The following is a 14725-nucleotide window of genomic DNA, read 5'->3' on the forward strand; positions in this document are numbered from 1 at the left end:
GCACCGCATTGCCTTCTGCAGCGACTTTGCATCTAGTATTAGAAAAAAATTAGTTTTAAAAATAAAACAAGACGAGAATAAAAACGAGTGACCGAAAGTAATCGTTATTTGTAAGATTTATTTATAATAAAAGAAATGTTATCTTTGGCATTCAATGTAAAAATCCCAGAAGTCTTTTAAAAATTAAACTTACAAACAATAGTTACTTTCAGCCTCAATAAAAACTTACTTAATAAGTAAGTTGTGGGACAGAACAAGTTCCTCGGATAATATGCTTAAGATGGAACGATTTAGCCTTCCATTTTTTTATAGATTTACCTTCAGCCTTGTCTAAAAATATAAGAAAATTAAAAAAATATCGAGAAGAAATTTGCAAACTTTTGTTTTCGGTCACTTGATTTATTTTATTTTGTTGTAAAAAATTATTTATGTATTTTTTTTATTATTTATTAAATTATTTATTTATTTTGCAGATGCGGAAAAAATACCACTTTTACAGGAACGGAAAATTAGAGATGTTTGAGATTTTTATTTAAATAGCCATGTTTGTTTACTTACACAAAAATAAAAATTGTGCTTTAATGTTATTAATACAAAAATCATAAGTTAAGTATAAAAACAAACATCTCTTATTTTTGGTCCCAAGGAACTTAGCACTCAATAAGATTTTCAAATTTTTTCACAGATTCATTCATTTGTTTATTATATGCATCATTTGTTGTTTTTCACGTCAAAAATTAAAATTTTTCACAGCTATTTTTTTCCGCCACGTGTTTTTTTGGGAATCTTGTATTTTCAATTTTTTTAATATACATTAACTTGTTTTTACTCTCACTGATTAAATAAATAATGGTCTGCGACAGACTTACCTGGGAATCGTATAGGTATCACTTTTAAACCACTGGTTTTTTTTATTTAACTACGTAATTGCGTGCAATTCTAACTCCTTCACATAAGTAAACGCAAGTGAAAAAGACGAAAAAAGACGCGTGCCTTCCAGAAAAACAACAAGCAACAACAACAACGGTTCCGCTAATCCGTTGTTGTTCTGTTTTTTTGGCATGTCCAGTTTGGTCTATGCATCTTGCACATAAAAGCAGGGTATTTATAGACATATCCGACTATGCAATTCGGTTTATAAAAATATATTCTTAAAACTTCACATATTATTAAATAATATTAATAAACCTATACATTTTTTTTAAGAAATACAAATATTTTAAAACAGAAACCTATTATTTTAAATGGTTGTTTTATCATTTACGAACAAATGTCGCATTATTCAAAAGGCAAGGGTGCACAAAAGTCTATATATTTTAGTTGCTGGGCCTCCTTCCCATCACACGCACTTTTCCGTCTGAGACATGGCGAGAGAGGGAGAGCCCAAAATTACTTTTTGTGCGTTCTCTTTGCGGACCCGACAGAGAGCGCGTCGCTTTGCCGCCGTTGCGCTCAGCTCTGCCGGCGTCGCTGGCTTCTCTGCCGACGTCGCAGTCGGCTTCGTGATGATTGGGCACTTAGCTCAATTGTGGAACTACAGGGTATCGACTGAGCGTGGCTTGCGAAACACATACAAAATATACACGACAACAGTTTAAACGACAAGCAACGGGAGAGAGATTACAGAAAGTTATGGGAAACAACAACAAAAGCTATTGAAATAAATGCACCACAGCGTACAGAAGTTACAATAACAAAATTGACAGTTTTTAGCCTGTCAGGGTTTGGTTTTCTTAAAATTGATACAATAAAAATAAAATGCTGCAAATAAACACACGATTTAAAACACAAGCACGGCTGGTTAAGTTGGACTAAGTCACAAAGCAAGGCACCAGTATCACAGATATAAATGAGAAATTGACAAAAATCACAGAGCACAAGATAAACACAACCGGTCACAAGCGATGCTAAATCGAAATATTTTTTGTTTACATTATCAAAAGTATATTTTCCAATTGGACAATTAGAAACAAAACTTATTTGTTTTTAATGAAAGTGTCTATTTTGTGTAAGTTAGGACACTTTGGACGACGGGAAACTCGTTTTGCTTACCACTTTTGCATAAACCGCTTTCGGCTAAGTATATTACTTCAAATTAAGGGGATGTATGAAAGTGTTTTGTTATAGTTGTAACTTGGACTTTACTTTACATTAAATGTATAATTTAATAAAAAAAAATTTTTTATATTTTTTTTTCTATATCCGTCGCCTCCGTTGTGAATTCCTTTCGGAACCTGAAATGTTACGCAGAATTCACAACACACTCCGTTGTGTTTGTTTAACGACGGTAAGAAGAACTATTGATTCGACTTCGACAGCCAGTTTTTCCTTAGTTGTGATAATTAAACAATACTGTCATAAAACAGCTCTTTAAACATCAAAAATATATTTATATTATGTTTATGCCAGTCATATTTTGTTTCTTCATTAAATGATTTTGTAGTTTGTTTATGCCAGTCATATTTTGTTTCTTCATTAAATGATTTTGTAGTTTCCTATTTAAACATACATAAACTAATTTTTCTTAAGATTGTATAATTCGATAAACCTAGTGAAGATGTTGTGAATTTACGTGGTGGGTTCTGTGTTTCTTCTGTAAGGACAGGTCCTTGTCTTTGAAAATGTGTACAAAACGGAAAGGAGCTTCCACATTTGGGAAGCTCCCTAAAGTCTCGTTGCACGTTGCATATTTTGTCGCTGTATTCCTCAAATTAATAAGACTATACAATGGCTAATCGTTTTAATTTCAAGTGCCAATTTTTTTTTTAATACGAGTCGTAGCACAACCCCCAACTTTGAAAATCGATTACAAGAGAATCATTGTTGATCACGCAGTTAATTCTTTATATACATTTAAGTAATAGCGGTCCGACAAGAATAATTTTTTTGAAAACTAATAAGATTTGTTTAAAAAATCACTTATCAAAGTATTACAATATATTGCCTCCCTGTACCGTATCAAAATGAAATTATTGATTTAGTTAGTTAAAACTCTTTATTTTTGGAAACCCAAACTCCAAAAACTTGAATTTTTTAATGGAGGAGAAAGAATGCATAGTCATAGACATCTGTTGCTAAAAATTATAGTATTGACAGGCCTAGAGAGGGCTTGCATTTTCGATATGATCCTCAACGGCGACTTCAAACCAGTGCTTTTAGTCTCTGGATAGTTGGTAACACTTATCCTTGACGACCCCACAAAGAATTATGCATCCATATAAATCGCATATCTTCCTAATGTTGTGCACATTTGTTTTGCACTTTCGGTTGAAGATTCACCACTTTGGAAGTTCACTCTCAGTATTTCCCAATTTTTTCCAGGGAAAACTTAAAAGTCGAAATAATAGGTAGTTTAAAAAGCCACAGCTAGATGGGCCACCCTGTAGATATAGGGCGGTGGCACTACTTTTATTTTTACCGCAGCTGTCTATTACGATGTCTTCCTTAGGCCAAAACTCTGTTGAAAAACAATCCTACAATTATTTGGAGTTTGGGGCTCGAAAGACAAAGAGTTACACTTAGTGTGTGTTTTTACTAAGTAACCAAAAATCCGTTCGCCTAAAATGGCGGTTTAAAAATGGCTAAGTATTTAGAAACAATTAACGTACTCTACAAGCATACTTAGCATACGGGTTTAGTAGCAGGTAATACCATAAATTTAGTTGCTATTTAACTACTGTTTTGATGCAGGACACTTACCGGAAGTTCTAGATTTGCGCAACGGTAAATCGCGAAATGTAGTTACACTACTGCTCTCAAGGGATAGATCAACCGAGGGTAGTGGCTGCGGCGGGACCGGAGTGTCCGAGTGCGATCGCTCATGGACTGCGCGAGCGGGTAATATGTTGCCTGGGACCGGGATAAATAACAAAAAAATTATAAGACAATGTCTAAAGAATAAAATCTATTGAAAATATTTGTTTATCCACCTACCTCCCGATGCTAGACGTCTATGGGAACAGGGACTAAGACTCGAAGTGCAGTGCGAACTTGGCATGACACTTGGCGCTGGCGAAATCACTCCCCCAGCCGACAGTGTGCTGAAACCATGCGCTGGATGCATATGATGTAGAGGCGGAATAGCTGCACCAATAGCGGATCCGTATCGCGGCACAAAGGGTTGGTGTGGGCGGATTTTTGAGGATTCTGACAAGGATAGCATCTTCTTGACTGCCTGCGGCGATGCTGTGCCGAACTTTGGACCGTTGTTGTTAGTCTGTAACCTTTGATGGTCGCTAGTGGAACTCGCCGAACTTGTTGTTGAAAGAGTAGGCGAACTTGGATGCCTCTTACGTAACGAAAGTGAGGAATTTGGTGCCGAACTGGAGCTGGTATGCGAGTAAATGCTCAGTTGATCGCCAGCATTGAGGTTAAAGCTGCCCCCGCCCCCGCCACCTCCACCGGCGCTGATGCTGCCTCCAACTCCGCTTCGGTGTGAGGTGTTGCCCTGCGAGACGGTGCCCGAGTTATTGGACCCGTGCGCCGGTTCGCATTCTAAAGAACATTTGTGCAAAAAGTCCTCGTCACAGAGAATTTTGAGACTGTTGAGGTATGCCTTTACCCGACGCACCATTTGCGCTTCCTCAAACATCTTCTTGGGGTTGGGCGCCGCCGCAGACTTCTTGCGCCGCTTTATAGTTGCCTGACCGGCATTGGACGCGATAACTGTGCCGGCGGCAGCGTTGCTCTGCGAGGCATTCATTTGATTCAACGAGAATAGGGCGGTAGATGGAGATTGTCCTTTGAGCTCAAGGATGGACAGCAGATCGTACGGTGAACTGCACATGTGGGTAAGCAGACGTACCTCCTTGGCCAGCATTCGCAGTTTCTCGAAGTTGATTAGACCGTCCACTGTTGTATTATTTCCCAGGTGGATAAAGGTAAGATCCTTTTTGACTATTGGATAGAACGGGATGATGGGGTGCTGAGCCAGCAATTCGGCTGACACTAGTTGCCGATACTTGCTCATGTTACGCGAAGGATCCATCAGGTCTTGCAGGTCGTTAAACAACCTCTGGTATTTGGAAGGCAACTTTTCCCACGTTTGACGCAGCCGTGACACAGCGCCGTGTCCCAAGCCGGAAATAATTGCGAACATAGAGTTGAAATTTCGGCACTCCTTGCAGTGACGCGCAATCTTGATGAACTGCTTGACTATCTTCATGCGGCGAACAATGTTGTGCTCGGCGCAAATCTCACTCACCACCCAAAACATTTCACGATTGACCAGTTCAGCAAATTTGCTAAGCATGGGCACTCCGTAGCGAGACCTTAACTCGAACAATTCGTCCACATATTCAGTGGACTCGATCTGACGAAAGTTAGCGAAGTCCTGTAGAGTCAGTTGAATGGCTAGTTCATACGCGTTCAGCTGCAGGAGGTGCACACTAGACTCGCGAACTAGCTCTAACGCCAGTTCGTCCGGAACCAACGGCTCGGTACTATCGTTTAGTTTGAGGTAGTAACGTGCCGAAAAGCTGATTCTTTCCGCCAAATTCTGCAGCTGATCGGGGAGCCGGCGCTGCTTTACCATCCCTCCATCGCCTACACTGACTTCGCATAGCGAAAAATTTGAACTGGGATCGTGTATTCCAAACTCCTGCAGTGTCAGCATTACAACCTCGTGGGCCGTTGTCTCCTTGTAGATGAGCACGTACTTGCATGTCTGGTCTGCCTTATAAACCTTTAGCACGTGTTCCGGGTAGTCGGGAAGGTGGTGAGAGTGTGTCGAGTTTGTGGTTAAAGTACTGCATACAGACGGCCGATTATTGTGGGCACCCAGGTAGTTTACTACTTGTCCCTTTCCGCGATCACTCCCTAGAACTTCACTGCCTCCTTCATAATCGAGGCTAGTTAAATCCGGATTTGATTGCGACTGGTAGAGTCGGCCACTCCCATTGATAGTGCAGCCATTAGTTGATGCAGAGAGTTTTGACTTGCGATTGTTTTGCAGCGTATCCGGGCAATCATTTAGGCTGTTTTCGTGATGTTGTTTATTCAGCATATTTATTTTTGCCAGGGCCTTCTGCAAACGCCGTTTGGGCGCCAAAGTCATAAAACCCCCCTTTGTGTCCTGCTGATCCGAATTTGAGGGGGTACAGGATCCCGACGACTTTTTAGAAGAGCTGTTGCTAACGGTTTGCAGAAGCTGCTGCATGAAGTTGGAGGCCATATTTCCGCTCCAACTCACAGGCGGTGTTTGCGGTGGAGCGCAGTCTGGCTGGTCAAGTAGCATATCCACCGAACTTAAGCGTACCATGTGCGCCCGACTTGACGCGCTAGCGCTGGATAATTCGTCGGTGGTGCTTTCAGAGCGACCGTGCAGCCTAGCAATATCATTGACACAGATACGGCGTGGGCTTCGCAAAGACTTGAAGCTGCCGCTGCTTGCGGAAATACTTCCAGATCCAGCGGATCCACCATGCTCCAAAGCCTGCATTATCTCCTTAAAACCAAGCAGATTGCTTTTCACGCTGATACTCAAGTGGGTTGTACCCGTGAGGATATCGAGGGCTCGCTTGCTAGTCACATGGTCCAGCGACTGTCCATTTACTTCGTGAATCTGATCTCCACGCTTAAGTCCAACATCTTGGGCCTTAGAACCCGATTCAACGTGTGAAATGTATATGCCCACGGTTGCGCTTCCGGTAGCTACGGCTACGCCTCGAAGCTCATAGCCGCCTACAATGCAGAAGTTCAGCGGCTCGTCACGTGAAGATCGAGTAAGGGTACAGTTGCGCATTCGGGCCTTCGCGGCGCATGCTATGTGCAAAAGGCGTAGTTGACTTAGCAACTTCTTTCGCTCGAGAAGAGTTTCAAAGACTTCTAAAAACTCCATCATCTCATAGTCCGCCTCAAAGTCGGTAAAGTGGTTGTTCACCCAGAGAAGCACCACGCGAGTTACGCGATCTCGCAGTTCTTGCGTCTTGTGCGCGTCCACCTCATCTAGGTCAAACCAGTGCAATAACTTGCTGGTCACCTCTAGCGGCTTACGAATAAAAATGCGGTGTGTGAGCAAAAAGTCTTCCACGTACGTGGGATCGGTCATTGAGTTTTCTTCGACCAGCTGCTGTAGCAGTCGATCCGGAGTTCCACGAATAACCACGTGACCGCGTTTCAAATGTAACGAAGCCGAAGATCCTGTTGTCGATCCGCCACCGCCAGCAGAGTCACAGCCGACTCCGATGGTTCGGAGCTCCGTGACCATAACCACGAGCCCAAGCTCGTCTTCATGCCGCCGTGTATTCTCCTCACCTTGATGCTGAATACGGTAGTAATCCGTTTGGGTGATGCACACAAACTGACAGTCGTCGCACTTGGTTCTCATCACACCTCGGTGGTACAGCTTGTCCATCGTGGGAAGGATGCCAAAGGAGTCTCCCATCTGCAGTTCTTCATGGCTGCCATTCGCATGTTCGATTTCCACCGCCCCGTTAATTAGCACCGACCATGAGTCTAGTTCTTCACCATCTGACATGACTACGGTTCCTGCCTTGTCCACCACGGCGAATACCATCACGGAACAGAGCGCTCGTCGTACCGCCAAAGTGATATTTGTAAACGCCTTCAAGCCCTGCGTAAACTCAAGCAGCACTTCCACGTCCTCCTCGCTACGTTCCGCCGGGTCCTTTTCCAGACAATCACGCACTGCATCGCGAACAGTTAGACTCTACATCGACGTAAAAGATAATGGGGATATTCGATTAAAATGAAGATTGCCATATAATGGGTCCTAATTATACAGGTCGACAACAAAAAAGCCCAAGACTGAACGCTATAAGATCTAAAAGGGTTTTACCTTTGGACTACGTTACCCAACTTAGAAACTTTTCATCACGTCAAAGTTTCCAGAAAATTGGTCAAAGTACCAAATTTTCGGGTTTTACGCAATTTTAGTTGTTATTAACTAAGAAAGAAAGCTAACTTCGGCATGTCGAAGTTTCTATACCCTTGCATGTCGTTCCCGTGGGAGCGTTGTATGTTGAAGGCTTTCCGATTTTCAGAAAACTAAATACTAATTACAGAAACTTTAAGATAATATCCCATTTTACTTTAATACTGTATATGTTTACCAAAAATGAAAAATATCGCTCTTCATATTATTTTGACATTAATTATCCGATCGTTTCTATGGCAGCTATATGATAAAGTTGTCCGAATTTTTATACATTTTATTTGAAACTATGAATTAATAAAAGATTGATATTCGCAAGACTAAAAAACCACCACAGTTATCATATTTTTTTACATTTTTTATATATATATTATTTTTAACACTCCTACGGGAGCTATAGAACAGTCGTTTCGTCGATCCGACTTATATACTACCTGCAAACGAAAATAGACTTTTGGTAAGGTAATGCTGTTGTCTGCCTACCCGAAAGTACCACCCCATCAACCCCTGACCCCTTCAACCGCCGAAAATAAAAAGGTGGGAGGTCGAAGGCGGCGCCACCGCTAAGTGCAACTTTTGACTTTTGCCGGGCAACGTGCAACGTGCAACATGCGTGCATGTAACGCATCACGTGTGCGGAAAACCGAACTTTACCCCAATAACACTGGACGAAAGAGTTACTTTTCAGGAATATTTTATTGGACCGATAGGAATTGACAAGTCCCATACATTTCAGTTAAATTTGTATTATAGCATTAATATTGTGAGCGCCAGTTTTTGGGCGGTTTATGGGCGAGGCAATATTTTTTTTAGGTCGATCGATAGGTATTGATAAAATCCATATACACACCTGATCATATTAATAGGTACACACATCAACTCTGACTTAAAGGTAACAAAATAAAGATTTATTCATTGTTTCAAACTTAATATTTGTTCTCATTGGTTCTTAAACTATTTGTTTTTAATAAAATAAACTTATCTGTAACATAGGATAATAATATAACATAAAAGAGATTCTTTTTGTGTTTCAGATACGTTTTCAGTGTGATCATAATAATAGGTACACTTCATGTGTTGGTAAGAAAAAAAATATTAATTTCCATTTTGTATTATTTTTTTAGGTAAATTAGTATTTCCTTACTTAGTATCCAGTGTATCCACCTCTATTTTTGGCCACTACTGCTATTCTTTTTGGCATACTTTTAATAAGAGCCTGGCAGGTCTCTACTGGTGTCTCATACCACAGTTTTTGGACACCTTCTGATAATTTTTGTTTATTTGAAAATGAATGCTTCGCCAATTTTTTTTTTAAGCCTCCCAACAAGTTTTTAAGGGTGTTAAGGTCGGAGGGTTGTCTTGGCCACTTCAGAACGTCAACTTTTTGGTCCTCGAAAAATGTAGATAACAGCCTTGATGTGTGTTTTGGATCATTATCTTGCTGAAATACCCAACGTAATGGCATATTTTCCTCAGCATACGGTACCATAACTGTTTCCAATATGGATTTGTACTCTTCAGCATTCATTTTGTTCGTAGTCTGATAAATTGGACCTACGCCATACCAGGAGAAGCAACCCCATACCATTATATTGCCACCTCCATGTTTGACTGTTTTTTTTTTGTAAACCGTGGATGGAATTCCTTTCCGTTGGGGCGTCGAACATTCCTTTCAGTCATTTCCAAACAAATTAATCTTGGTTCCATCGCTCCATAATATGTTTCTCCGTTTTTTCTCCCCGGTGCATCCTACCCAGTCTTTGTGGTCCCTTGCAAAAGTTTGCCTCATGGTGATATTTTTTTGCGCATAAGTGGGACTTTTCTGGAAATTCTTCCTGGTAGGTTGGCATCTTGTAGTCGTCTTCGGATAGTTGGAGCACTAACTGAATTCCCAATTTCGGCTGCAATAGCCTTCGATGACTTAAATGGGTCCTTTTTGCTCAAAGTTACTATGTAGTGGTAAGGGTTTTTGTTGATTTTAGTGGCCTTCCACGGGTTTCCTGTCTTGGTTTTCTTTCTAATGCATTTTTAACAAAATTATTAGACCTGTTCATTAGTTTGGTGATGGTTCGTAAAGATTTGCCTTCTTTTTTCAGACTAAGAACCAATCGAGCTTCTTCTTTAGTACAATGAGAATTTCGACCCATTTTTTCTAAAAAAAAAAATAATTATTTAATTCTCGGTATTGACAGGAGCTATACTTAATTTACCTTTAGTTACCAAATGATCACTGATTACAAAATAATTCACTCGATACTTGTGAGAAACGGAGACTGTACCTATTATTATGATCAGGCGAAATGTGTGGTGGACTCGCAATTAATAGAAAAGCTTTGATATACGGGGCGTTCCCTCTTTCAACTCTTTGTCACAGTTTGGCCAGACATTGACAACAACAAAAAACCAAAAATTAAAAAGTTGTCAACACTAAAAGTACCAAAAAACAATTTATAATTAAAAAATTCCAATGTGTACCTATTAATATGATCAGGTGTGTATATATCAGTGAAAATTTTTGTTTCTAGCACTAAAACTGTAGGAGCCGGTTTCGGGCGGCTTGTGGGCGTTAGAGTGAGCGTGACACATTAGCGTAATAAACATGCGCTGCGTTCGAAGCTAAGAAACTTAATCCAGAAATCACAACTCTCCACCTTTTATATTTTCGGATATATCAGCGTTCATATGGACGATTTTTTTAAGTTTTTTCAGTCCCAGATAACGAAATTTAGTTTTCTCGGTCGTCAATGTGAGAACTAACTTTGACAGGCGCTCTGCTAAATAATTTTCGACTCTATGAAATGACAGCAGATTTTACAAATCCTACTAAGCTGAAATTTTTTAATCAACATAAGCATAACCTAACAGCCGCAATAAACAAAGAAAGCTCAATTTTGTGATCGATAGCACTTTGTCATTGCTTATCGTTAAGATAAAGTAAGTCGAGAAAACTAACTTGCTTTTTTGACAAGATTATGTTCTTTAACTTTTTTGGACAGTTAAATATTAAGGACTTTGTTAAGGACTTGAGAGCACGATTGTTTTTTTTTAATCAAAAATCAAGCACAGGACTGACATACACAAAAAAAGAAAAGCACCTCAGTGATCTTCTTTGGATGATCTTTGCTTTTTGATGTTTTTTGTGTCTTTTCATTAAACATATTTTATTTAATAATCTCTGTAAGACCCCTATAAACAATTAATTGGAATTTTCCCTCTGATGCAAGAATAACAAAGAGTCAGCAGAGCTAACTCTTGAACAGGCTAAATAAACCTGAGTAGTAATGCAAGAAATCTATTGCAGTAAGCTTAAAGGTTCAACTTTGTGATTTCAATTTCATTAGAGAAATCGTTTCAAAATGTAATCGCATCTTAGCATTCACAATTGATTATCTTGTATAAACTTAATTCGGTAAATTAAATTACAACAAAGTTACCATTTTGAAACCATTTATACCGGGTTATTCCTTTGTAGCAAGTGTAACTTTATTGATTGACATTGACATTGATGATGAATGGGACAATAAAAAACCACATACACTTAGCAATTTGGCTAAGGGGGAGTTTAGAATGAAATGCTTTGTGTTGTTGCATAAATTTGGAGAAGGCATTAAGAAAATTAAATTTCGATTTAATCGCATTTTAGCATTGATATCTTGTCTTCAGTATTTTAGTTATCATTAATTTTCCACCTGGATTAAAATTATCATACACTTTCTTTGTTTCAATCAATTTTTTTTTTAATTTTTTAAGTTTTTTAATTATTTGTGATGACGAATAACAAAATTAGCTTGTAATTTAAAATTAGTATGGCACTTTGAAGGAATTGTGCATTTCTGTTTTTGAAAAGGGAGGCTCTGTATTATAATGAATTTTAATTAAACGAATCACATACCTCACCATACATACATATAACACATGCCATGCAGCGGAACAAATTAAAGTTTTTTGTTTTATAAATCAGCAGCTTGTCAAAAATTCAAAGATTTAGACTTAGCAAAACATAAAACTGAAAAAAAAAAAACAAATTAAAAAAAAATTGGTGGTATATTTGCAAGTTAAAACTTTTACCAACATCTTAAGCTGCACGTTTTTAAATCCCGAAATCCCCAATAAGTACAGACATCAATAGCGTTGACATTGGGTAATACTTAAATTTATATACATAAGAATACATAGGGATTTCTTTAATGACATCTGTGACATGCCGTGAGACATGCATTCGTGGGAATTTTTTCCACCAGCATCCATTCGATAGTGCAAGAACACCTGGCCGTAAGAAAGGTATCTTCTCATTGAATCCCGCAAAATTTGACAATCGCTCAAAAAAGACTCGTGTGGACTGGTATAAATAGACGTTTAAGAGCCCAAAAAAAAAAAACAGAAATCCACCGGTGAGTCTTCGAAGTCCAGCCAAATTCAAAGTTGTTCGGGGAAAAAGCTCTTCGAAGCAAATGGTCGCCTGTTTCCTCGGTAAAACTGGTCATGTGGCGACTTTTACGTTTGAGTGGTACACCACAATTTGTTTGCCTGAAGTCTTCGGAGAAATCCGAAAAACGAATAGGGGAGGAGGGATCTTTTGTTTAACGTATAACGACACCGTACTCAACGCATGTTCAATTTCATAGTCAAAATCTTGTAAATACATCGCCCATCTAGACACTCTCCTTCTTCTTCATGGTTATGGTAAAAGTGTTATAGTCCGTAACAATCTTTAACTTCTTCCCTAGAACCTAGAAGTCTTTTATAACCGCAAGTACTTCAGGTTCCTAAGAATGATATTTTTCCTCGCACGGCTTGCTTTTACGGCACATGTACAAAATTGGATGCCACAAGTTATTACCGAAATCTCGTTGAAGCAAAACGGCTCCAAATTCTAACTTAGATGCATTGGTATGAACTTCTGTTTCAATCGAGTAGTTATAAAGCTTCAGAACTGGTCAAATGATTAATGCATCTTATAGCTTCTTAAATTCTGCTATGTGCTGGTCCTGAGACTCGAATTTACCTCTTTGCGCAACATGTCAGACACCTGTTTGGCAATTACGGCATATCCTTCTATAAGCCCACGAAAGTGCGAAATCAATCCTAAGAATATTTAGACTCCTTTCATGTCGCGCGGGATCGTAACCATGGTACCATTTTCTACGACACAGCCGAAGAAGTTTAATTTGCGCTTCAACACCTGACATTTACTTATATTTATGGGCAATCCATTCCCTTGTGAAACTTCCAAAACTCGCTTTATAATCACACAATCCATCTTTTCATTTAATTTGCGATAATCGCAACACAAGCGCTTCTTCACGTTCTTCCTATCTACAAGCATCACTGGCGAAGTGAACTCGGATGTACTAGGCTGGATATTCCCTTCCTTTAGCCATTCTTGAACCTGGTCATCAACAATTTTCTGATCGCAATAAGTCAAACGTCTCTGATGTTTGAAAACAGGTCACTCGACTTTCAACAAGATCTTCACCTTAATTGGAGAAGTTAGATTTCTTTCTGGTTTGTATCTATCAATCAATGACTCCACTTCAGAAGCTAATTCTGGACTCAGATGCTCCAAATCTACTGACGAAACTGACATAGTCTTTCGTGCTGATCGTGCACATACTCTCCAATTCGCTAATTAGCTGCAAACAAGTAATTTCCCCTGTTGGTCGTTGGTCTTGGTAATGTCAACGCAGTGTAAGACTTTTGTGCCTAAGATCGTCATATCGTCATCCAGTATAGCTTCACGAACACACGCCTACGCATCACACGACATAGGGATACCCACAACGAAACACTCAACCAGGCCCTCTTTTTCCAAACAAATGGGTTTTTGCAATTTCCATAAGTGCTTAAAGGAACTCTTGCAAGGATTCACCCTTATGCTGCTGTCGTTTTCCCAACCTGCGATGAACTTCTGCTGAGAATAACTATGATTAAAGTAAGAGTATGGCGGTGCGTTGCCTGTTTTCACTCACGTTGCAACTGGGCATCGAGTACAAAAAGGGAAAGATATTAGATTAGAAGGAGAGATTACTTCTAGTGGTCCCTTTCTTCACACTACTGCATCCCACATCTAAAACAATAATTCCAGTTGCAATGATGCAGAAGCCGAATTTCCAGATGCGGTTTCAAAATGAGTTTTATTTTGAGGGAAAAAATATTTTTGAGGCGTATTTAAACGTCTATCTATTCGTTATAGTTAAAATTTACCATTGGAGATAGTTCTGCAACTATAAACATAACATTTTACTATTTTAAACTTTGTGAAATTTCCACGAACCAAGCCAAATTTTCTATGATATTTGAGTGCTGATGAGTAAAAGTCCGATACAAACTAATTTTCTATCACCTATAGGTTCCGCGATATAGTTAAGAATTCAACAAACTAAAACCTAACGTTAAAAACAAAAGATTCACAACACTGCCTAGGGAAATAAATCAGTACTAAAATTCAAATTTGAGATGCAAAGCCGACCCAACTTTGCAAATTAGAAAGTCAAAATAAAATATTTCTCCATGGATTGTTTGGTTCGGTTGTTTAAAATGACTCGATTTGTATTCGGATTATTTAGTTTTTACGATATTAGACGCCTTAGTCACAAAATTGTTAACAAATTACACATTTTCAAAGCTCGCAATATAATCAATGTAGCCTATTTATTTAATTGGCAAAATAATAGGGAAACATTATAGATGTTAACTAAAACATATATCACCTAGATTGGTTGTTCGAAGCCGATGTTGCTTAACATGACCAGCATCCAAATCAAGCAGTAGCCAAGTTGGAAACAGTACCAGGCGACCAGTTGCACCCATTGCAGATGAGAAGTGCTGATC

At 39.1% G+C, this 14725-nt stretch overlaps 1 protein-coding gene across 3 annotated transcripts in view; it reads right to left on the bottom strand.

Annotated features, from left to right (window-relative positions):
* The window catches only part of PDZ-GEF (PDZ domain-containing guanine nucleotide exchange factor), a 109795-nt gene that overhangs the window by 62273 nt on the left and 32797 nt on the right, over nucleotides 1-14725 (bottom strand). For all 3 annotated transcript variants that reach the window (XM_070998393.1, XM_070998392.1, XM_070998394.1), the window contains exons 4-5: nucleotides 3934-7669; nucleotides 3700-3849 (exon numbers count right to left, since the gene is read on the bottom strand). In XM_070998393.1, coding sequence (XP_070854494.1) covers nucleotides 3700-3849; nucleotides 3934-7669 — 3886 coding nt within the window. The remainder of the gene's footprint in view (nucleotides 1-3699; nucleotides 3850-3933; nucleotides 7670-14725) is intronic.

Source organism: Drosophila suzukii (assembly GCF_043229965.1).
Source record: "Drosophila suzukii chromosome 2 unlocalized genomic scaffold, CBGP_Dsuzu_IsoJpt1.0 scf_2c, whole genome shotgun sequence".
Taxonomy (NCBI): Eukaryota; Metazoa; Arthropoda; class Insecta; order Diptera; family Drosophilidae; genus Drosophila; species Drosophila suzukii.